This window comes from Schistocerca serialis, chromosome 12 (genome assembly GCF_023864345.2).
Source record: "Schistocerca serialis cubense isolate TAMUIC-IGC-003099 chromosome 12, iqSchSeri2.2, whole genome shotgun sequence".
NCBI classification, from domain to species: domain Eukaryota; kingdom Metazoa; phylum Arthropoda; class Insecta; order Orthoptera; family Acrididae; genus Schistocerca; species Schistocerca serialis.
Window position 1 is genome coordinate 143,097,358 of NC_064649.1, and position 25,885 is coordinate 143,123,242.

General features: G+C 44.9%; 1 protein-coding gene across 2 annotated transcripts in view; it reads right to left on the reverse strand.

Annotated features, from left to right (window-relative positions):
* The window catches only part of LOC126427906 (uncharacterized), a 118,481-nt gene that overhangs the window by 65,063 nt on the left and 27,533 nt on the right, over nucleotides 1-25,885 (reverse strand). For both annotated transcript variants that reach the window (XM_050089794.1, XM_050089795.1), the window contains one exon: nucleotides 19,772-20,082. In XM_050089794.1, coding sequence (XP_049945751.1) covers nucleotides 19,772-20,082 — 311 coding nt within the window. The remainder of the gene's footprint in view (nucleotides 1-19,771; nucleotides 20,083-25,885) is intronic.

The window sequence follows — 25,885 nt, forward strand, 5'->3', positions numbered from 1 at the left end:
GTGGACAAGCATTGTCCTGTTGAAAATGGCACCGCAATACTGTCGCACGGGAGGTAACACACGAGAATGAGGATGCCTGCAATGTACTGTTGTGCTGTCTGAGTTTCCTCATTCACTACCAGGCTGTGATCTGAAGTCATACCCAACAGCCCCCCACACCGTGATATCGAGAGTAACACAGCTGGCTGTGCCTCTCTGAAGCACTGGGGCAGTGGGACCTCTCCCCAGGTCACTCACTGACGATTGTCATCCGGAGTAGAGCAGAGTTGCGATTCTCACCGAACACAATACGGTGCCATTCGTCAGCAGTCAACAGTTCCCAATCACGGCACCACTCCAAAAGCAACCATTTGTATTCTAGTTTTAACGGTTGCCTTTATATGGGATCAGTCGTTCCCTAGTTCACGTGTTTCTTCAACTAATTATGTGAGCCGACACAGAATATTGCAGTAACTGCATTACCTGCTCTCAGAAGGCAGTGTAACACGTACAGCACCTCTTGGTGTTGAAAAAACAAAAATAGCTCCCAAATTAGCTCCCATGTCCTTAAAATATCAATTCACAAAATGACCCAAGTCCCTCCACAAGTAGTAATTACGAAAAATAAATAAAAAGCAAATAGAGGGAAATACCTAGTATAGAAAGCAAAAGAAAAGAAAAGGAAAATTTAATTATAAATTTTAGACACATGGGAAGGGGGAAAAAACAGTAGAAAATATTAAAATATTAGTTATTCCAATACATAAGAAAATCAATATTATAGTCATAGAACGTAGGTCTGGGACACCAAAGATAGTGTTTATTAAAGTATAAATAGCCATATGTTGTAATTACGATACTCCAGTCTCTAATCTGTTCTAGTTCCAAAGTTATTTAGGACGTACAGCTTTAGCGAACAACAATTGGGACTTTATTAAACAGGGATCAAGAATAGATCGTGACAAGATTGTTTTTGAGGATTGTCAATTCGAGACTTTAATTTGGACATTTATCAGATTAGATAAACGGGAAGGTGAATAGTAACCTCTTTGGCTTTAATGTCAATTCGTGTGAATATTTAAACGCTTTACTGAATTGAGAATTTTAACTGGATTCGGACTTTGAATTGTGATAGTGGGAAACTTTAACTTCACGTGACTAGTGATCGTAGTTAATGACAGTTTGCGGATATTAAATAGAAATAACTTATTTACAGAAAGTGACAGGATATTATCTAACATCTCTGATACTAGCGGGAATCCTACTTAGACATCTAATTAAAGAACTTCTTTGAATGAGATCGTATGAGTGAACCTATTTATTAATCATTCTTGTCAATAAACTGACGTTGTTAATTTGAAACATAATACAAGTCTTGAACATTAATTTCACTTAGGTTAATAAACGTTAAGGTTACGTAATCTATGCCAAGATCAACTAACTAGCTATTTGTAACTAAAACAATTGAATGAAAGGTTAAAGTATCATCGTCTGTAAACATTGGTAGTGAAGCTACTAAAGATTTTTTCTCTCAGAGTTGGAAGACTATACGTGTAGCGACCCACATTTAACATTGGGTTTTAAAAGTAATCAAACTGATACTTAGCTGAGACAATATTAAATGAAAGTAAAACCCTTCAATGACAGTCAATGCGTAAAAAATAAAATCAAACTTTCACCTATTAGATGAAAAAGCGAAAACAGAAAAAGGGCTGCTACAGCAGGCACAGACGTCGAGAAGTTACAATACACTCAGTACATTATACAGCAACACTACGTTGTCATTGTCAGGTGTGGTCGACCAGAACTGAGGTGTCGAGTACAACTGCTCTCACCTTTCCGTGCAGTCTGACATGGGGCCACTATTGCTTCTGAACTCCCCACAAATCTGTATATTGCCCATTTCAACCAATCACACAAATGGAGACCTACAATGAGGCCTCTTTTGAAACTCTACCAGGTGCCGATAATGATGTTTCTCACAAGTACTCAGCCTCTCTGTGTCCTTCATAGTTACCGCTCAACATCCGACACTGTTCATTCCTCTTGGTATCCTACCAACCCTGGTAACAACAATAAACACAAACAACACTAATGGACTCTTCCGGACCTTCTGCCTGTTATGGAGAATTCCATAGCTAAACCATTTATGTACCCTCCAATGGTGAGTGTAGGTATGATGTTACAGTGAAATCTGACTGTGTCTTCTGCATGCTTCACATTTTTTCTCAGGCAGCGTATATTGACAAAGTTGTTGTCTGGATTTCTACAGGGTTACGATACTGAGAAGCCTATTTACACATACAGTAGAATATACACTACTGACCATTAAAATTGCTATGCCAAGAAGAAATGCAGACGATAAACAGGTATTCATTGGACAAATATACTATACTAGAACTGGTATGTGATTACATTTTCACGCAATTTGGGTGCATAGATCCTGAGAAATCAGTACCGAGAAGAACCACCTCTGACCGTAATAATGGCCTCGATACGCCTGGGCATTGAGTCAAACAGAGCTTGGATGGCGAGTACAGGTACAGCTGCCCATGCAGCTTCAGCACGATACCACAGTTCATCAAGAGTAGTGACTGGCGTATTGTGACAAGCCAGTTGCTCGGCCACCATTGATCAGACGTTTTCAATTGGTGAGAGAACTGGAGAATGTGCTGGCCAGGGCACCAGTCATTTTCTGTATCCAGAAAGGCCCATACAGGACCTGCTACATGTGGTCGTGCATTATCCTGCTGAAATGTAGGGTTTCGCAGGGATCGAATGAAGGGTAGAGCCACGGGTGGTAACACATCTGAAATGTAACATCCACTGTTCAAAGTGCCATCAATGCGAACAGGAGGTGACCAAGACGTGTAACCAATGGCACCCCATACCATCACGCCGGGTGATACGCCAGTATGGCAATGACGAATACACGCTTCCAATGTGCGTTCACCGCAATGTCGCCAAACACGGATGCGACCATCATGATGCTGTAAACAGAACCTGGATTCATCTGAAAAAATGACGTTTTGCCATTCGTGCGCCCAGGTTTGTCGTCGAGTACACCATCACAGGCGCTCCTGCCTGTGATGCAGCGTCAAGGGTAACTGCAGCCAGGGTCTCCGAGCTGATAGTCCGTGCTGCTGCAAACGTTGTCGAACTGTTTGTGCAAATGGTTGTTGTCTTGCAAACGTCCCCATCTGTTGACTGAGGGATCGAAACGTGGCTGTACGGTCCATTACAGCCATGTGGATAAGATGCCTGTCATCTCGACTGCTACTGATACGAGGCCGTTGGGATCCAGCACGGCGTTCCTTATTACACTCCTGAACCCACCGATTCCATATTCTGCTAACAGTCACTGGATCTTGACCAATGCGAGCAGCAATATCGCAATACGATAAATCGCAATCGCGATAGGCTACAATCCAACCTTTATCAAAGCCAGAAACGTGACAGTACGGATTTCTCCTCCTTACACGAGGCATCACAACAACGTTTCACCAGGCAACACCGGTCAACTGCTGTTTGTGTATGAGAAATCTGTTGGAAACTTTCCTCATGTCAGCATGTTGTAGGTGTCACCACCGGCGCCAACCTTGTGTGAATGCTCTGAAAAGCTCTTCATTTGCATATCACAGCATCTTCTTCCTGTCAGTTAAATTTCGCATCTGTAGCATGTCATCTTTGCGGTGTAGCAATTTTAATGTCCAGTAGTGTACTTACAATGAGGTGTCTCATAATATTGTGTCAGCCCTCCTTTTGCCCACGCAGCAACTTGTAGTGGCAAGGACTCGACAAGTCGTCATCGAAAGTCCCCAGCAGAAATATTGAGCTATGCTGCTTCTACACTGCCCATAGTTGTAAAAGTGTTGCCAGGGTAAGATTTTTGCACAAACTGACCTCTCGATTATGTCTCGTAAATGTTCAATGAGATTCATGTGAGGCTATCTGAGTGGCCGAATCATTAGCTCGAACTGTCCAGAATATTTTTCAAACCAGTAACGAGCAATTTGGGCAACGATATGGCGTATTGTCATCGATGAAAATTCCATCACTGTTTGACAACATGAAGTCCATGATGGATGTTAATGGTCTCCGAGTAGCCAAACATCATCACTTCCAGTCAATGATAATTCAGTTTGCCAGAGGACAGCCCTCACCATTATGCAGCCACCATGAGCTTGCACAGTGACTTGTTGACAACTTGAGCCCACAGCTTTGTGGGGTCTATGCCACAATCTAACCACACCACCAGCTCTTACTAACTGAAATCTGGACTCATCTGACTCGGCCACAGTTTTCCAGTCATCTTGGGTCTGGTCACAAGTCCAGGACAGGCATTCTGGGGAATGTTGTGCTGTTCAAAGCACTTGTGTCAGTTTTCTGCTGCCACAGTCCATTAACACCAAATTTTGCCGCGCTGTCTTGACGGATACATTAGTCGTACATCCCACATTGATTTCTGTGGTTATTTGAAGCAGTGTCACTTGTCTATTAATACTGACAACTCTAGGCAAATGTCGCTCCTCTCGATCGTTAAGTGAAGGCCGTCAGCCACTGCAATGTGTCTGGTGAGAGTTAATGCCTGGAACTTGGTATTCGCAGCACACTCTTGACACCACAGATCTCAGAATATTGAATTTCCTAATAATTTATGGAATGGAGTATCCCCATACATATAACTCCCACTTTCATTCCGCATTCAAAGTCTGTTAATTCCTGTTGTGCAGCCATAATCTTGTCGGGAACATTTTCAAATGAATCATCTGAGTAAAATTTAGAGCTCCATCAATGCACTGTCCTTTTATGCCTCATGTACACAATACTATCGCCACCTGCAAATGTGCTAATCACTATCCCAAGACTTATCACCTAAGTGTATTTCATCAAATTATAAATTACAAGCTACTGGTGTATATTCTGTGGGCAGTCAAAAACTGTGTAAATCACAATATCCCCTTAAGTGTAGCAGGAAATCTACATCTATACCCATACTCCGCAAACCACTGGGGATAACTGACTACTTGTAGCCTGTGCTGGCACGGAGGACGCCTGCCACATAAGTTCAGACAGGTAGCTGGCTTCAATGATGAGGTGTCTAATCTCAAAATTGGGGTGGAAGCTGAGCTAGCATTGTGCAGCACCATTTCCAAGAATTGATTGCGGCCCTCTGGTTTGGAGGCAAAAGGAGAGTTCAAACTAGACATTCAGATGATTCTCTTACGATACAGGTAAGGATATCTCGACTTCTGCTATAGGGTGGAGGATTGTAGGTCTCCTCTTAATACGAGGGGCACTCGATAAGTAAGGCAACGCATTTTTTTTCTAAAAGCAGGTTAGTTTTATTCAGGATTCCAATACACTGTATTATTCCCCCTTATTCCCAATCATTGACTACAGCGTTATTATCCTAAAAGGCCTCTCTCAGGAAAATTCGCGACGTCTGGAACTGGTCATGAATGCCTGCGTCTGATATATCTGTGATGTTTGACTTTATGATCACATTTCATCAGCACATGCAAAATTGTCCTGGCTGCGTGCAGACAAACGCAGAGATTTCCATACACTCTGTCTCATCTACTGCCTTATAAATGTACACTGTCCCTCATATCTCTCCTCGTCCTTAATGCTTATGTCAGAACAACATGACAGAAACACACATTCCCATCACAATAAAATCCTCTCTTTTACACTGCATCGCTCAGTCACCTTCTCCAAGTCCTTTACAGTAGCGGGAGCACGACTCTGGAATAACCTACCTCGTTATGTTAGAGAACTTAAAAACATGTCCAGCTTCAAAAAACAGTTAATGACATATTTACTTAAGCAACAGTAATGGCTTCCTCTGTACATGAATGCACTTCACCTCATTACTTCCCTCTTTCCCCCTCCTTAAATCTCCCTTCCCCAAAACTCGCTATACTAGTAAACATCTACTTTACACACCAAGATATTAATGTACATCTGCACAAATCTTCATTACTATTGCCAATTTTTCTCATGTTTATCATTATTATTTGATCTTTTTTTACTGTTACTATTATTGCTTTGATCATAATTTGTGTGTATAGCACCTGTTGTAAAAATACTGCCAGCACTTACTTTATTAGGTCTTAGTCATTACTCTTTAATCGTATTGTCACTAGAGTAATCTAATTTTCTTATTTAAACTATTTTCATGGTGTAACTCTGATGTGTGAAAGGCTGCATGTGTGGAACACTGGTCCGATGTAAGAGAGGGCCTGATGGCCCTAATCTGATCAGGTTAAATAAATAAATAATTTGGCTACAATACCCTATTTTACAACATAATCTCTGTTCAGTGCCATGTGCCAGCTTGCTAGGTGGACCTGTATGCCTGCAGAGTACCACTCTACTGGTTGACATCAGAACAGACATCTTGCTGCGTCAGTAACCTCCCCGTCATCCACATAGTGCTCACTGCAGAGTGCATCCTTCATTGCGTCAGACAGATGTAACTAGAAAGATGGGAGATCCGGGCCAGTGGGTGGGTGTGGAAGAACAGTCCAATGAAATTTTGTGAACTCCTCTCGGGTGCACAGGGCTGTGTGAGGTCTTGTGTTGTCATGGAGAAGCAGAAGTTTCACTGCATTTTTGTGGCAATGAACGTGCTGAAGCTGTTTCTTCATTTCCCTGTGGGTAGCACTATACATTTCAGAGTTGATCATTGCACCATGGGATGATATCAAGCAGAATAGCCACTTCTCCAGTCACAGAAGACAGTCACCATGGCTTTACCGGCTCAGGGTAAGGCTTTGAAGTGTTTCTTCTGAGGAGAAATGGAGTAGCATTTGTTCAAAGTAATGAACCCACATTTCATTGCCTGTGATAATGTTCCACACTGTTGTTGTTGTTGTTGTTGTTGTTGTGGTCTTCAGTCCAGAGATTGGTTTGATGCAGCTATCCATGCTACTCTATCCTGTGCCATACAGTAAAGCTGCATGTCCTCGGGAAAAATTACGGCTGTAGTTTCCCCTTGCTTTCAGCCGTTCACAGTACCAGCACAGAAAGGCCATTTTGGTTAGTGTTACAAGGCCAGGTCAGTCAATCATCCAGACTGTTGCCCCTGCAACTACTGAAAAGGCTGCTGCCCCTCTTCAGGAACCACATGTTTGTCTGCCCTCCGTTGTGGTTGCACCTACGGTACGGCTATCTGTATTGTTGAGGCACGCAAGCCTTCCCACCAATGACAAGGGCCATGATTAATGAGGATCTAAGATGACACTTAAATTGCTGTGATTTAAACGATGAGCAGTAACATTCGTATTCTTCCTTGTCTTGCATACTGGACTCGCATTCGGGACAATGTTGGTTCAAACCAGCCATCCTGTTAATGTACAAGCAACTCAGCACAGATGGCACTTTGTCGCTCTTTACAATCCTCTGTTATGCAGCAAAGGACCCAGCGAAAGCATTCTGTAAGCGCCTATGAATATCTGTGATGCTCCTGTTTTCTGCCCACAAAAAACTCAGTGGCAGCTCTCTGCTTGGAATGCACCTCCATTACAGACACTATTTTGAAGGCTACACATAGTGCCACAGCCGACTGAAACTTCATGAAACTAATGGGGCTGAAGTGTGAATATTCCACGAGTCCCACAACATATTCTGCATCTTTTCAACTGAAATTGGCAGAGAAAATAAATGTGTTACATTACTTATTGAACGCACCTCATACGTCAAGCGAGCAGTACATGAACTACCAGCAGGGAGGGGCTACTAGGGCAGAGAATTACATCTGAGATGTTTGGGACACAGAAATTCTTTTGAGAGTTCAGTGAATTTTGTACTAAATTCAGAGAGGAAAGAATGTCAGCTCCATTAGGTACAGAGTGAATGTTCAATCATAGCTGATCACAGAAATAAAATGTCTGTTTGTTATTAGTTAACTGCAGGAGCATCCACGAAAAATACGGGTTGTTCTACCCATCACTTACACACTGCGGTGACAAGAGTCATGTGATAACCATTAATATCATGTCAGACCACCTTTTACTGGGCGTAGTTCAGCAACTCGACCTGGTACAGCTTAAACAAGTCATTGGAAGTCCCCCGCAGAAACACTGGACCGTGCTGCCTCTATACTGTCCACAATCACGTAAGTGTTGCCAGAGTAGGATTGTTGGCACAAACTGACCTCTCAACTAAGTCACATAAATGTTCGATGGGATTCTTGTCGGGCAATCTGGATGACCAAATCGCAGGCTCGAACTGTCCAGAATGTTTTTCAAACCAATCGAGAACAACTGTGGGCTGGCGACCTGGCGCATTGTCACCTGTAAGAACTCCACCGTCGTTTGGGGACCTGAAGTCCACAAATGACTGGAAATCACCTCCAAGTAGCTGAACGTAACCATTTCCAGTCAATGATCGGTTCACTCTGAGCAGAGGACAGCCCCTGCCATTATGAAGCCACTACCAGCTTGCACAGTGCCTTGTTGACAACATAGCTCCACAGTTTCATGGGGTCTATGCCACACTTGAACCCCACCATCAGCTCTTAGAAACTGAAATCTGAACTTATCTGACCAGGCATCGGTTTACCAATCATCTCAGGTCACGTGCTGAGGAGAGTCGCTACAGACGATGTCGTGCTGATAGCAAAGGCACTTATGTCGGTCGTCTGCTGCCGTAGCCCATTAATGCCGAATTTTGCCGCATTGTCCTAATGGATATGTTCGTTGTATGTCCTGTATTGATTACTGCGATTATTTCATGCAGTTTGCTTGCCTGTCAGCACTGATGACTCTACGCAAACATTGTTGCTCTCGGTCGTTAAGAGTAGGCTGTCAGCCACTGCATTGCCCGTGATGAGAGGTGATGCCTGAAACTTGGTATTCTCGACACACAACTGACACTGCAGATCTCAGACTATTGAATTATGTAACAATTTCCAAAATGGAATGTTGCATATATTCAAAGTCTGTTAATTCCCACCATGTGGCTTAAATCACATCAGAAACTGTTTTACACGTTATCTCCTGAGTACAAACTACAGCTCTGCCAATGCATTGCGCTTTTATACCTCAAGTACATGATACTACTGCCATATATACACGTGCATATCACTATCCCGTGAGTTTTGGCAACTCATTGTATGATGGGTTGAACTGCACTGGGGTCACTTTCAGTGATGCGTCGGAATGCTTATGGAGGAGTAGCAGCCCATTCTTATTCTCAAGAGCCAAAACCAGAGAAGATAGTGAAGTTAGCCGTTTCGGTCTGTATTGAAGTCGATGTTTTAACCGAGCCCAGAGGTGTTCCATTGGGTTCAGGTCAGGACTCTGGGCAAGAGAGTCCATTTCTGCATCTACATTTCAGGAATGTTATTGTCCACAAACCATTTCCTCACAGACGCTGCTTTACTGACGGGTAGATTGTCACACTGACACAACCGTCGTCTCCAAACCGTTCCTCTACTGTCCTCAGTACGAAATGCTGTAAAATGTGTTCATGTCCTGCATCAAGCACTTTCTTAGGCATAATGGGAGGGGGGGGGGGGGGGGGGGGGACACAATAATTGTGAAGAATCTACCCATACCATCATACCAGCTCCTCCGTACTCTACTGTTGGCACTACACATGATGGCAGACTACAGGCATTCGCCAAACCCAAACCCTTTCACCAGACTGCGATTGGGTACAGTGTCATTCATCACTCTAAACCGCTATTTTCCAGCCATTAACTGTCCAGTGGCGTCACTCTTTACACCGCCTCAAGCGTGACTTAACACTGACTGCAGAAATGTATAGCTTATGAGATGCTATTCCATCACTGTACACCATTTACCCACATCAAAAAAAGTTTTGCATTACCTCAGTTCCCAGAACTCCCGAAGACAGACATTGACTGTGGATATTGTATCACAGACACAGTCCCTCTGACTGTTCAGGATTTCACTAAAACCACAAAAAAGATGTAAACAACCATGCACGAGCAGTGCCCATTAGAAGGAGGGAGGGGGGGTCTGACAGCCGATCAGTTCCAGTCATTCCACCAGGAAGGAGGTAAGGTACACAGCTCATGTTGTCTGTAGTTCAACAATGCCTAGACAGTCAATACCACGGTTCGATCACATCCGCATTGTTAATCTGTGCCAGGAAGGGCTCTCAACAAGGGAAGTGTCCAGGCATCTGGGAAGTAAACTGAAGTGTTGTTGTTCGGACATGGAGGAGATAAAGAGAGACAGGAACTGTCGATGATATGCCTCGCTCAGGCCACCCGAGGGTTACTACTGCAGTGGATGACAGCTACCTACGGCTTATGGCTCGGAGGAACACTAAGAGCAATACCACTGTGTTGAATAATGCTTTTCATGCACCCACAGGACATCGTGTTATGACTCAAACTGTGCTCAATAGGCTGCATGATGCGCAACTTCAGTCCCGACATCCGTGGTGAGGTCCATCTTTGCAACCATGACACCATGCAGCATGGTACAGATGGGCCTAACAACATGCCGAATGGACCACTCAGGAATGGAATCACATTCTCTTCACCGATGAGTGTCACATATGTCTTCAACCACACAATAGTCGGAGACATGTTTGGAGGCAACCTGGTCACGCTCAATGCCTCAGACACATTGTCCACTGAGTGCAGCAAGGTGCAGGTTCCCTGCTGTTTTGGGGTGGCATTATGTGGGGCCAATGTACGCCGCTGGTAGTCAAGCAAGTCGCCGTAATGGCTGTAAGATACATGAATGCCATCCTTGACCGATAGTGCAACCACATCAGCAGCATAATGGCGAGGCATTTGTCTTTGTGGATGACAATTCGCACCCTCATCATGCACATCTTGTGAATGACTTCCTTCAGGATCACGACATCGCTCGACTAGACATGAACCCTGTCAACATGCCTGGGATAGATTGAAAATGGCCGTTTAAAGATGTCGTGACCCATCAACCACTCTGATGGATCTACACCGAATCGCTTTTGAGGAGTGGGGCAATCTGGACTGACAGTGCCTTCATGACCTTGTGGATAGTATACCACAATGAATACAGGCTTGCATCAATGCAAGAGGACATGCTACTGGGTAGCTCTGAAGGTCTCGCTGTATGGTGTTACAACATGAAATGAGTGGCATTCATGAGCAATGAAAAGGGTGGAAATTATCCAGAATGAAATTTTCACTCTGCAGTGGAGTGTGCACTGTTATGAAACTTCCTGGCAGATTAAAACTGTGTGCCAGAATGAGACTCAAACTCAGGACCTCAGTTGCTAGACCACTTGCCTGCAAAAGGCAAAGGTCTCGAGTTCGAGTCTCGAGACCTCAGTTGGTAGAGCACTTGCCCGCAAAAGGCAAAAATCCCGAGTTTGAGTCTCGGTCCGGCACACAGTTTTAATCTGCCAGGAAAATTTGTAACAGTGCACACTCCACTGCAGAGTGAAAATTTCATTCTGGAAACATCCCCCATGCTGTGGCAAAGCCATGTCTCCGCAATATCCTTTCTTCCAGAAGTTCTAGTTCTGCAAGGTTCGCAGGAGAGCTCCTGTGAAGTTTGGAAGGTAGGAGACGAGATACTGGCAGAATTAAAGCTATGAGAGCGGGTCGTGAGTCGCACTTGGGTAGCTGAGTTGGTAGAGCACTTGCCTGTGTAAGGCAAAGGTCCCGAGTTCGAGTCTTGGTCTGGCACACAGTTTTAATCGGTGTTAATTATATTTATGTTGATCTCTATTCCAATTTCCTGTACAGGTTCCGGAACTCTCGGAACCGAGGTGATGCGAAATTTTTTTTATGTGTGTATTTAACTCACTATGCAGTCACCGTACTAGTCGGTGTGCCGGATGGAGACTCAAACTCGGGACTTTTGCCTTTTGTGGGCAAGTGCTGTACCGTATGAGCTAACCAAGCACGACTCATGACCCGTCCTCACAGCTTCACTTCAGTCAGTACCTCGCATCCTACCTTCCAAACTTCACAGAAGCTCTCCTGTGAAATTGGCAGAACTGAGTCCGCAGAGTGAAAATTTCATTCAAGTTGCCAATCTCTGCACAATTTTGAAATCTTATCAAGACCTGATTGAATATTCATGCAACTTCTTTGAAATAATACTTTGTTATAAATCAATGCATCATCTGTAAAAAGTCTGAGCTTACTATTAATATTATTCACACAGTCATTAATATAGTACATGAACATAAAGAGTCCCAACAAATTTCCCTGGAGCACTCCTGAACTTACTTCTACATCTGATGACTCTCCAGCCAAGATAACACGCTGCACTCTCGCTTCCAAAAAGTCCTCAGTCCAGTCACAAATTTCACTCGATACCCCAAATGATCGTACTTTTGACATTAATCATATGTGTGGTACTGAGTCAAATACTTTTCAGAAATAAAGGAATACTGCATCTACGTGACTGCCTTGATCCAAAGCTTTCAGTATGTCATGTGAGAAAAGTGCAAGTTGGGTTTCACATGATTGGTGTTTTCAAAATCCGTGCTGGTTGGCATGGAGGAGGTCATTCTGTTCGAGATACTGTAATCGATCTGGGAGATGTATTATTTTCTACCGAATTTGTCGATACCAAATTGTACATGTTTTCTTATATTTTTGTCAGAATTTGTTTTATTATAATTTGCCTTATTATATGTTAATTTACTTATATTTTTGAGAGTGACATCATATTGATTACTATTAGTAAATGTGACGAAGAATATCAAAGAGACTGATTACAAGTGGAAGCTTGTGTGTTGTGTAAAATGTCTTTGATGCTGGAATCATCTTTGACTGTACTCAGTCGGCAGTTAACTCTTGGTGTGTGTTGACGGTAGAACAATGTGAAGGTCGCCGTCATAAATAATTTTGAATTATGTTAATATTTTTTTTATATAAACTATAAGAAGAAACTACATTTGAAGAAATGGTATTTAAAGCACCAAAAATGAGGCAAACACGCTGAACCAGGTCATTTCTGCAGCCGAGAAAGATGCAATGTGGAATCATACTTCAACTAGACAACTGAAGCCAAGACTAATATCACCTTGTATACATCTAACGGAAAAGGTACTGTCACGAAATATGCCAAATTTAAGTAAATAAAAAATAGTGAGCATATTCCAACTTTGTGTCTCAGCCGGGATAGCATATTTCAATACCTCATTATGTTTGAGATTAGAATGTTTTAAGAGTCTACAACAAGTCGATGTCAAAGACATTGTAGTTTTATGGTACAGTTCTATTATCGTTTGTGTGGACTGGTGTGACCTGGGCTTTCTTCCAACTAATGTACATGGTTTTCTGTTTGAGAGATCTATGATAGATTGTAGTTAGAAGAGATTAGTTCATCAATCCACTTTCAACACCACACGCACCAGAAGTGCTTCAAACCACTGCCAACAGTCAACTGCTTCCTGGAAAGACTTGTAACTTTACGTGGCATCTAGTAACACGTCTACCAATGTTCCAATGTTAAGGGGGGAGGGGGGGGCAGGAAGAGATTGGGGGGGGGGGGGGGGGGGATCAAGTGAGTAGTGCTGTGATCTGTGGGCGAGAACTTTTAAGACAGCCTTCATAGCTCCTGCTACAGATGGATCAATGGTTTGCTTTTTGGAGTAATAGATAAGAAGAGTGCCAAAAATACAATATTATGTAAACTGAAGGTGGAGAGAGGAGAAAGGAAATAAACTATTGATATCAGCTTCATCTGGGCTTCGTGCGGAATCAGCAGGTATGAGTGAAAATGTTTGCTGAACCGGAACTCAAACCCTGCATCTGCTGCTTACTAGGCAGTTATGTTTACCACAGTGGCATCCGTACAAAGCGTTTACAGCAAATGTGGGGACTATCTGAACACGGTCTCCGGATGACACACATTCTCACCTGGCGCCATCTATGCACAGTCTCTGTCCGTATCCTCCAAGCTCACTAATTTTAGATTCGCACCATAGGTTGAACGAAATTTGCATCCGCACTGGGGATAACGGATTCACTGTGCATCAAGGCAGTGTAACATCCACGAGATAAATTTTAGCTACAGTGTGACGAGAGGAAATGATGCCTCTAACAGTTATAATCATTATCTATTCGAAATATGAAAAAACAGTGAAAATGATGATAAATAGTGACATCTTGGATTGTCGGATGTTCGGCCAGATATCAGCATCGTACTTGCAAGATATTTTGGTCAAGTAGCTCGTAACCTTCATCAGGTGCGACCTGAGACTGCTCCTCGAATGGACCTGGTCCAGTATTTATGCCTATGGCCTTCCCCCTCCACGGCTGCAGGCGCTTCCTCTGTGGTCCGCGCCCATTCCCTGCGACCTGCTGGAGCGTTGCTGCTCCGTTTTTCGTCTGCTGCGGTTCTAGGTTTTCCCTCTGCAGTCCGCACCCACCAAACCTGCTCCTGGGGGTTTCATCTACGGTCTGGGGTACCAAGCGTTCCCCCTGCAGTCCGCGCCCGCTCACCACGACCTGTTGGAGCGTTGCCGCTCCGTTTTTCATCCGCTGCGGCTCTGGATGTTCCCTCTGCGGTCCGCGCCCACCAGTCCCACTCCTTCGGTCTGGTGCACCTGGCAGTCCGTCAGGGGCTCGTTTTCCATCTCCATGTCTCTGGTTCTTCTGTTTGTGTAGTGTTGCAGCTGGCCCCGTTGCTCCTTTAGCAATTCAAGAGCCGGATCCCAGGCTCTGCTTAGCTGGTACCCTGTGTCACGGTTCATAAGATCATCAGCCATATTAATTTCTATCGATTCTCTTATAACACTGTCCCAAAATCTGGGTGTTTGAGCTAGAATCTTGGTATCCTCATACTTCATGGCATGATCTAGCTCTAGACAGCGTTCAGCAATGGCTGACTTGGTCACCTGTCTTAATCTAGTGTGCCTCTGATGTTCTTTGCACCTGATCTCCACAGTTCTTGTCGTCTGGCCAATGTAGCACATGCCACATTGACAAGGTATATTATAAATCCCTGGTTTTCGTAACCCCAGGTCGTCTTTGACATTCCCCAGCAGTCCCCCGATCTTGTTGGATGGACAGAAAACACACTTGATATTGTGTTTGCGGAGGATCCTACTGATTCTGGCAGAAATAGAACCAGCATAGGGCAGATATGCCACCTTCTTTGCTTCATCTTGGTCTTCTTCAGGAACCTGTTGTATAGTGGCTGGTTGGAGTGCCCTCTCAATTTGTCTGTCCGTGTATCCATTCTTGGAGAAAACTGTTTTGAGACGTTCTATCTCTATAGGTAGATTCTCTTGGTCTGACAGGGCACGTGCTCTGTGGACCAAAGTCTTCAGAACCACATTCTTCTGTGCAGGGTGGTGACAGCTGCTGGCCTGCAGATATAAATCAGTGTGTGTTGGTTTTCGGTACACACTGTGGCCAATTGATCCATCTGCTTTCCTCTGGACTAGTACACCCAGAAATGGCAGCTGGCCATTCTTCTCCAGTTCCATGGTGAACTTGATATTAGGGTGGCATGAGTTAAGACGTTCAAGAAACTCATTGAGCCTGTCCATCCCATGTGGCCAGATCACGAAGGTGTCATCCACATACCTAAAGAAGCATGTGGGTTTAAATGTGGCTGTCTCCAATGCCCTCTCCTCAAAACTCTCCATAAACATGTTGGCAACCAGAGGGGACAGTGGGCTGCCCATAGCTACACCTTCAGTTTGCTCGTAATATTAGTTTCTGTACAGGAAATACGTGGATGTCAGTGTATGACTGAACAGGTCCAACAGAGCACCGTCAAATTTCTCTGCAATCAGTTCTAGTGAGTCCTTCAGTGGGACCCTGGTGAACAGCGATACCACATCAAAACTAACCATGATGTCCGAATCTGTGATGTGCAGTTGCTCGAGGCGTTGCAGGAAATCTTCTGAGTTGCGGATGTGGTGAATACATTTCCCCACATACAGACACAGGAGACCTTTCAAGTACTTGGCTGTTGTGTACGTAGGTGCCCCAATATTACTGACAATTGGACGTAGGGGCACGCCCTCCTTGCGTATTTTAGGCAGACCATACAGTCCAGGTGGCACTGGCGCTTTTTCCCGTAGTTGTCTGATGATCTTATCGGGCATCCCTGTTTCCTTCAAGAGAGCACTAGTCTTCTTGGCCACCTTGTCCGTGGGGTCACACTCCAGAATTCTGTATGCAGGGTCCTCCAGAAATTGGCGTACTTTCTCATCATAATACACCCGCTGCAAGATGACAGTGGAGTTCTCTTTGTCTGCTGGCAGTACCACAATGCTGTTGTCTTCCCGGAGTTTGAGTGCAAGCCTCTCCTCGGTTGTGATGTTCGATTTCGGCGGCCTGGCCTTGGTGAGGGCCCTGCAGGTCTCTCGGCGGACTTCCTCTGCCACATTAGGTGGAAGTGTGGCTTCAACTTGCTCTACTGCACTGACGAAACCTGAAATGGGTACGTTTCTAGGGGTCGCAGCAATGTTGAGACCCTTGCTGAGTACCTTTAAGGTTGTATCATCAAACTGTATGCCACTCAGATTCGTCACCGTGCGTGTCTCTTCCATCTGCTGTGCTTTCTTGCTCATGCGGTCAAACTTTGCAGATTGGCAAGATGAGGCATTCCTTCTAGCACACTCAGCTAAAGACCAGGAGGCACGGTCTACCCAAACCCAATCTTCTCTTGTTAAGGAGGCTGCCATGAACAGATGAATGTGTAACAGCTCCCTGGCCACAACATCTAACCTGTGGCGCATATCTCGAATCCTCTCTCTCACCAGTGCCATGCTAGCTCTGCGCTTTATCTTGTTCGCCGCTCTGGAGTTGATGTGAAGTTTAATTCTGGCAAATACTGGTACCACTTCTCCATCTCGACACCTCAGCAAAAAACTGAGAGAACTCAGCATCTTCCCTTTTTTCTGCCAAAGCTTGTCCAGCTTCTTGATATTCTGATACATCTCCTCCCCGTAGAGACTTTTGATGTAACTCTTCAGGCTTTCCCGGCGATCTAATGACATCTTGGGTTGTCATACTTGCACGATATTTCGGTCACGTAGCTCGTAACCTTCATCAGGTGCGACCTGAGGCTGCTCCTCGAGTGAACCTGGTCCAGTATTTATGCCTGTGGCCTTCCTCCTCCACTAACGGCTGCAGGCGCTTCCTCTGTGGTCCGCGCCCATTCCCTGCGACCTGCTGGAGCGTTGCTGCTCCGTTATCTGTCCGCTGCAGTTCTAGGTGTTCCCTCTGCGGTCTGTGCCCACCAAACCTGCTCCTGGGGGTTTCATCTACGGTCTGGGGTACCAAGCGTTCCCCCTGCGGTCCGCGCCCGCTCACCACGACCTGTTGGAGCGTTGCCGCTCTGTTTTTCGTCCGCTGCGGCTCTGGATGTTCTCTCTGCGGTCCGCGCCCACCAGTCCCACTTCTTCGGTCTGGTGCGCCTGGCAGTCCGTCAGGAGCTAGTTTTCCATCTCCATGTCTCTGGTTCTTCTGTTTGTGTAGTGTTGTAACTGGCCCCGTTGCTCCTTTAGCAATTCAAGAGCCGGATCCCAGGCTCTGCTTAGCTGGTACCCTGTGTCACGTACACAACAGCCAAGTACTTGAAAGGTCTCCTGTCTCCATATGTGGGGAAATGTATTCACCATATCCGCAACTCAGAAGATTTCCTGCAACGTTAGGTTAGGTTAGGTTAGTGTTTAACATCCCGTCGACAACGAGGTCATTAGAGACAGAGCGCAAGCTCGGGTAAGGGAAGGATTGGGAAGGAAATCGGCCGTGCCCTTTCAAAGGAACCATCCCGGCATTTGCCTGAAACGATTTTAGGGAAATCACGCAAAACCTAAATCAGGATGGCTGGAGACGGGATTGAACTGTCGTCGTCCTGAATCCGAGTCCAGTGTGTTACCACTGCGCTACCTCGATCGGTTTCCTGCAACGCCTCGAGCAACTGCACATCACAGATTCGGACATCATGGTTAGTTTTGATGTGGTATCGCTGTTCACCAGGATCCCACTGAAGGACTCACTAGAACTGATTGCAGAGAAATTTGACGGTGCTCTGTTGGACCTGTTCAGTCATACACTGACATCCACATATTTCCTGTACAGAAACTAATATTACGAGCAAACTGAAGGTGTAGCTATGGGCAGCCCACTGTCCCCTGTGGTTGCCAACATGTTTATGGAGAGTTTTGAGGAGAGGGCATTGGAGATAGCCACATTTAAACCCACATGCTTCTTTAGGTATGTGGATGACACCTTCGTGATCTGGCCACATGGGATGGACAGGCTCAATGAGTTTCTTGAACATTTTAACTCATGCCACCCTAATATCAAGTTCACCATGGCACTGGAGAAGAATGGCCAGCTGCCATTTCTGGGTGTACTAGTCCAGAGGAAAGCAGATGGATCAATTGGCCACAGTGTGTACCGAAAACCAACACACACTGATTTATATCTGCAGGCCAGCAGCTGTCACCACCCTGCACAGAAGAATGGGGTTCTGAAGACTTTGGTCCACAGAGCACGTGCCCTGTCAGACCAAGAGAATCTACCTATAGAGATAGAACGTCTCAAAACAGTTTTCTCCAAGAATGGATACACGGACAGACAAATTGAGAGGGCACTCCAACCAGCCACTATACAACAGGTTCCTGAAGAAGACCAAGATGAAGCAAAGAAGGTGGCATATCTGCCCTATGCTGGTTCTATTTCTGCCAGAATCAGTAGGATCCTCCGCAAACACAATATCAAGTGTGTTTTCTGTCCATCCAACAAGATCGGGGGACTGCTGGGGAATGTCAAAGACGACCTGGGGTTACGAAAACCAGGGATTTATAATATACCTTGTCAATGTGGCATGTGCTACATTGGCCAGACGACAAGAACTGTGGAGATCAGGTGCAAAGAACATCAGAGGCACACTAGATTAAGACAGGTGACCAAGTCAGCCATTGCTGAACGCTGTCTAGAGCTAGATCATGCCATGAAGTATGAGGATACCAAGATTCTAGCACAAACACCCAGATTTTGGGACAGTGTGATAAGAGAATCGATAGAAATTAATATGGCTGATGATCTTATGAACCGTGACACAGGGTACCAGCTAAGCAGAGCCTGGGATCCGGCTCTTGAATTGCTAAAGGAGCAACGGGGCCAGCTGCAACACTACACAAACAGAAGAACCAGAGACATGGAGATGGAAAACGAGCCCCTGACGGACTGCCAGGTGCACCAGACCGAAGGAGTGGGACTGGTGGGCGCGGACCGCAGAGGGAACATCAGAGCCGCAGCGGACGAAAAACGGAGCGGCAACGCTCCAACAGGTCGTGGTGAGCGGGCGCGGACTGCAGGGGGAACGCTTGGTACCCCAGACCATAGATGAAACCCCCAGGAGCGGGTTTGGTGGGTGCGGACCGCAGAGGGAAAACCTAGAACCTCAGCGGATGGAAAACGGAGGAGCAACGCTCCAGCAGGTCGCAGGGAATGGGCGCGGACCACAGAGAAAGCGCCTGCAGCCGTTGGTGGAGGGAGAAGGCCATAGGCATAAATACTGGACCAGGTCCACTCGAGGAGCAGTCTCAGGTCGCACCTGATGAAGGTCTCGAGCTACGTGACCGAAATATCGTGCAAGTACGACGCTGATATCCGGCAGAACACCCGACAACCCAAGATGTATTTAGTAATTACTCAATGTAATGAAATAAGATTATCATTTTCATTTACTAATTAGTTAAATACCAAATCACCGAATAACACAGCGAACGCCACAGCAGATTAATTACACGAATGAGTGGTGTCTGTTCTTTCGGACATATAATAAATGCAATATGCTCCAATCGTCACTGTAGCGAGACTAACTTTCTCTCGACCGTAGTCCACTTGACGCACAAGCGCCTGAGCGCGCGTCCCTCGGTGCTGATGAAATACTCTGCCTCCTGCAGGCGGTAGTGCAGCCAGCCCAGGTCCAGGTCGCACAAGTGCGGACACCTGTCGGCGAGGCCTCTCAGTGGGACCTGGCAGCCCACATTGTGGTAAGGCTTCAACTGCAGTGCACGGAGCTGAGCCAGTTCCGCCACCGCGTCCACAAACCTCGCGTCGGCCAGCAGCCCCCTCTCCGAGATCTTCAGTGTGCGGATCTTTTTGCATCCGTCAAACAGATTCTTTGCTTTCTGGAACGAGATTACACAGAAGTTGATCAGAAATCTGAATACTGAATTAAGCAGAGAAACAGAACAGGCAAGGGAAACATGGGTGAAAGAGGACTGTACTGAGAGACAGATGTAAAGAAATAGAGAAACTAAAAATGGAAGGAAAATACGAAGTAATGTATAAGATTAGCTGCTGACCCAGTCTTAGAAGTTAAGAAAAGCAGGCAAGTTTGGGAATAGAAAGAAGTGACGGTACTATGGATCACAAAGCAGAGGAAGTGTTGGGAATTTGGCAAGAATATACAGAGTGCCTATATGAGGCCGATCAAAAATGAAGAAAATTAAAAGAGGGAGAGTTATAGAAGAGGACAAGGGATGCTGCATCTTGGAAGGAGAAGTAAGAAGGGCTTTAAAAGAGATGAAGAATCATAAAGCAAGTGGAACTGATGGATTACCAGCAGAGTTATTTAAAAGTCTCAGTAGTAGTGGTGTGAGAGAGTTAACATATCTATGCAATAATATATATATATAAAAAAGTGAATGGCCGTATGAATTTTTCTCAGCAATAATGATACCAATTGTAAAGAACAGGAGTGTCAATAAAAGGGAGAATTTTGGAACTATTAAGTTTCATTTCCCATGCTTCAAAAGTGCTATTAAGGGTGATAATTAGAAGACTGGAAAAAGTCAACTAGACGGACAGAAACCTGATTAAAAACTTATACCTCCAAGAGAAAACATGAGTACAGATAGGGAATGAGATGACAGAGGAAAGCACAATTAGAAGGGGAGTGAGCCAAGGCTGCTGTCTCTCCCCAATATTGTTTAACATAAACTGGAGTAGATTACACAAGAATGTTTGAAACAAAATAGAAGAGTACTGGTTGGTGGTAGGAGGATAGTATGTATTCTATTTGCAGGTGATGTGGTGTTCCTGGCAGACAGCAAAAGAACTGTGACTGGGGTATTAAAAGAATTAAGTAAGATCTGTGATAACTTTGAAATGAGAATTAGTAATAAAAAGAGAAAATGTATGGTGATAAGTGCAGGAAAAGTAAGAACAACTATAAAGTTAGGCCTGGAAGATATACAACAAGTTAGTGTTTTCAAATATCTAGCAAAGCATTATCACAGATGACATGAGATGTAATGAGGAGATTGAAACACTTATACAAATTGCCAAGGAAGTATTTAATAAGAGGAGGTGGCTTCTACGTGGGTGCACAGACAGGGATCTGACAGAGAGACTGGTGATGTGCTTCATACGGAGCGTGGTGTAAGGTTGAGACACTGCCGCTGAGGAAAGAGGAAGAAAGCATCTGTGATGAGGATATGGAGGAGAATGGAAGGGATAAAATGAGTAGACAAAGTAAGAAAGGAGGAGATTAGTGTTTAACATCCCGTCAACAACAAGGTCATTAGAGATGGAGCACAAGCTCAGATTAGGGAAGGATGGGGAAGGAAACCGGATGTGCCCTTTCAAAGGAACCATCATGGCATTTGCCTGAAACAATTTAGAGAAATTACGGAAAACCTAAATCAGGATGGCCAGAGACGGGTTTGAACCGTTGTCCTCCCGAATGTGAGTCCAGTGTGCTAATCACTGCACCATCTCGCTTGGTAAAGTAAAAAACGAGGAGGTGCTGAAAAGAGGGCAAGAAGAGAGAGAAATTTTAAAGGTAATCAGGAAGAGGAAACACAATTTGCTGTTCCAACACATCCCAAAGGTTTTCTATGTTGTTCAAGTCTAGTGATTCTGAATGCCTATTAAGATGTAATCAGAAATCCAGTTGTATATTCATCCACCCCAATAAATTTTGCTGTTGTCATCTTTATGTGCCTGTGGAAGCAATGGCCTCTTGCGAGGTGACCGACTCCAAATGTTCACCACATGCAGTTCTCGTTGCAATGTCGTCTCACTGACAGATCGGTACGGACCTTCATTCACTGACTGCTCTTGGGTTTTGACTGGATTATGATTCACAAGCTGTGAAAGGTGTCTCCAGTCCCTCTCAGTCAGGATCTTTTGCCAACCACAATTCTGGCGCAATATTTCATAGGCATATGTGTTATACTACTGCTTGTAGATGTGTTGAGTAGTCTGCCACGAAACACCAACAAATCCAGCCACAGGTATGGCCAAACACGATTGTCCCTTTTTGTCACTGTCACGTAATTACATTTATCCATGTTTACGAGGGTCACTCCAAAAGAAATGCACACTATTTTTGTAAAAATACAGTTTTCATTCTGCACATGTGAAAGTTTTACATTGTGTGGATACATCCTTCCCACTTGTTTTCAAACTTAGTTCAACCTGTTCCCTTGAGTGTCACTGTCACAACATGTCTTCCAGATGGCTGCTACACTTGACATTCATCAGAAGCAACATGCCGTCATAGAATTCCTGTGCTGTGGAAACGAGACAGTGGGAAACATCCACAAGAGGTTGAAAAGGGTGTACGGAGATGCTGCTGTCGATTGTAGTACAGTTAGTCGGTGGGCGAGCAGGTTACGTGATGAAAGCGGGCACGACAATATTTAGGATTGTCCTCGCAGCGGCAGGCCTCGTACTGTACACACTCCAGACAATGTGCAGAGAGTTAACGAATTGGTGACTGCTGACAGACGCATCACACTGAACGAATTATCACGCTACATTGGGATAGGGGAAGGAAGTGTTTGCAGAATACTGAAAGTGTTGGCATTAAAAAAGGTTTGTGCCAGGTGGGTTCCCAGGATGTTGACAGTGGCTCACAAAGAACCGAGAAAAACGGTATGCAGCGAACTTTTGGAACAGTACGAGAATGGTGCAGATGAGTTTCTTGGAAGAATTGCGTCAGGTGATGAAACATGGCTCCATCATTTTTCACCAGAGACGAAGAGGCAATCAGTGGAGTGGCATCATGCAAATTCACCCAAGAAAAAAAAAATTCAAAACCACACCTTCTGCTGGAAAAGTTATGGCTACGGTGTTTTTCGATTCCGAAGGACTCTTGCTTGTGGACATTGTGCCAAGTGGAACCACCATAAATTCTGATGCATATGTGACAGCACTGAAGAAACTTCAAGCTCGACTGAGTTGTGTTCGACCACGTCGGCAAAAGCAGGATGTTTTGCTGTTGCACAACAATGCACGGCCACATGTCAGTCAAAAAACCATGGAAGCGATCACAAAACTCGGATGGACAACTCTGAAACACCCACCTTACAATCCTGACCTGGCTCCATGTGACTATCATCTCTTTGGGAAACTGAACGACTCTCTTCGTGGAACAAGGTTTGAAGATGATGACTCCCTTGTGCACGCTGCCAATCAGTGACTGCAACAGGTTGGTCCAGAATTTTATCGTGGGGATATACAGGTTCTGGTTCCAATACGGCGTAAGGCAGTTGAGAGGGATGGAAATTATGTGGAGAAATGAAAATATTGTTCCTAAAGGATGTATCTACACACTGTAAAACTTTCAAACATGTAGAATAAAAGATGGATTTAAAAAAAAAATAGTGTGCATTTCTTTTGGAGTGACCCTCGTACATACAATTTTCACTCAAAATATTAATGTCTCACTGATCATTACAGCCTTACGTGCACCTAGAGACAAGCATGTACAGTTGAGCATGTAGCCTGATTGCTGTGCCATCTGTAAAAGATTAATGATGCATCTGTGTGCACACACCAGGGTGATAAATTTTTTATCTGGTGAGCATACCGTTGAGTGTACTTAATTTAAAAAGCACCTATTGTAATGGTACCTCAATAAAAGCACAGGGATTAACCACTACTGGCTTGCTGTACAAGGGGGGACCCAAAAGAAACCGGATTGTTGTCATAAAAAATTTATTGATGAACCTTTTTACAAAATAACTTCAGTCACCTTCAAAATACTCTCCATTACATGCAATGCACTTGTCAAGTCTCTTTTCCCACTGTTGGAAGCATGTTTGGAACTCTTCAAGTTTGATATTGTTTTTTCATTCGTGGAAATAGGAAAAAGTCGCACGGGGCTAGGTCCGGCAAATACGGAGTGTGGGGAACGACAGACCACTTTTGAGATGCCAAATAGTGGGTCATTCATAAGGCCGTGTGTGCTGGAGCGTTGTTGTGATGCAGAAACCAGTCACCTGATCGCCAAAGGTCCAGGCGTTTCCTCCTCACATCCTCTCGCAGACGCCTTAAAACATCCAAGTAAAAGTGCTTGTTAACTGTCTGGCCAGAGGGTACAAATTCCTGATGCACAATTCCATGAACATCAAAACAGACAATGATCATTGTCTTCACATTTGACCTCACTTGCCTAGCTTTTTTTGGACTGGGAGAGTTGGGTCATACCCATAACACCAACTCTCATCCCCTGTAATGACTTTGTTCAAGAAGTTTGGATCACGTTCAATCTCAGTTTTCAAGTCCTGACACACATTCATGCGGATGGTTGTTTACTCCTGTGTGAGAAGGCGCAGAACAAATTTAGCAGCAACACGTCTCGTGTGCAAATCCTCACTCAAAATCCGCTGGCACGAGCTCCAACTGATTCCTGTCTCTGCTGAAATTTGGTTGATCGTTTGGCGACAATCCTCGTTGATCTTCTGTTGGACCTTTTCAATGTTCTCCTCATTTTGCGATGTTGAAGGCGCCAAGAACAAGCTCGGTCTTCAACACACATCTCACCACGTTTAAAGCGTCCAAACCACTCGAAAACCTGTGTGTGGCTCATAGCGTCCCCCTGGAAAGCTCCCTGAAGCATTTGGTGTGTCTCCATGGCAGTTTTTTTAAGCAGGAAACAAAATTTCACACACACTCTTTGTTCTTTTAAAGTTGCCATAATGACTTCGTAGAGGTAACCCACCAACAGTCAGAGAAACACAATACCACACTTGCACGTTCAGCTCTACACTGACGCCATCTGCACAGCTGTTTCATGAAGGTATCTACTAACACCATCTAGCACGAGAACCCTGCACTACATCTACGAGTGGCAGCGCCCTCGGAGTCCGGTTTCTATTGGGTCCCCCTCGTACTATCACAGCTTTTCCAGAGCCCTGATGTCTGTCAGTTTTCTGGGTTCCTGTAGGACCTCCACAGCTATCAAAGTCGTCTCAGGGCACAGGTAGTCCCCAATTTCGCAATGTTGGCTGTCTCCCAAGAAGCGTACGAGAGGTCAGCGTTGTGGGAGGAACCATTACAGTGGGCTGTTCCACTGTTGCCCACAGTGTGAGAGCACCCTCACCGGTCCCTCGACACATTCACAGGCCGTGTAGGCTACCGGCCGGACAGTCTAATCACAGATGTTCTGCGCACATGTGATCTGCTCGACTACCCCCACCCACGTGCATTCTGCCAGTGGAGTAGACCGCACGTGCTCAGCCTCAGTTGCAGGACTGACTGCATGTCAGCTATTTGCGCATTCCCGCCCACTTGTGTAGCCGGCTGCCCATGGATGAGCACATCAGCTCAGACAGTTTGCATTACAGGTTAGGACAGGAATTGAGGCTTAGATCTTACAGGGATGTTAAACGAATGGAGGAGAAGGAGGCACCTAGAACCATATCAACATGAAGGTTTATCACTTAAACTTTCGCTCACACATTTTTCTGTTCGAAATATTGTGCCAATTATGGAATTCAAATAGCCGTCCGAAACTGGTCTCTAAATCTTTTTGGTCTAATTTATCTTCAAATCTTTCTGCTGCAGCATGCAGACCACTTCACCTTACACAGAGAGCTGTATTTTTGTATCACGTGCATACAGGATAATCAACTGGGGGGGAGGGGGGGGCCGCAGATTTGGTCTAATTGTCCAATTCATTTTCTGCTAGTTCATCTT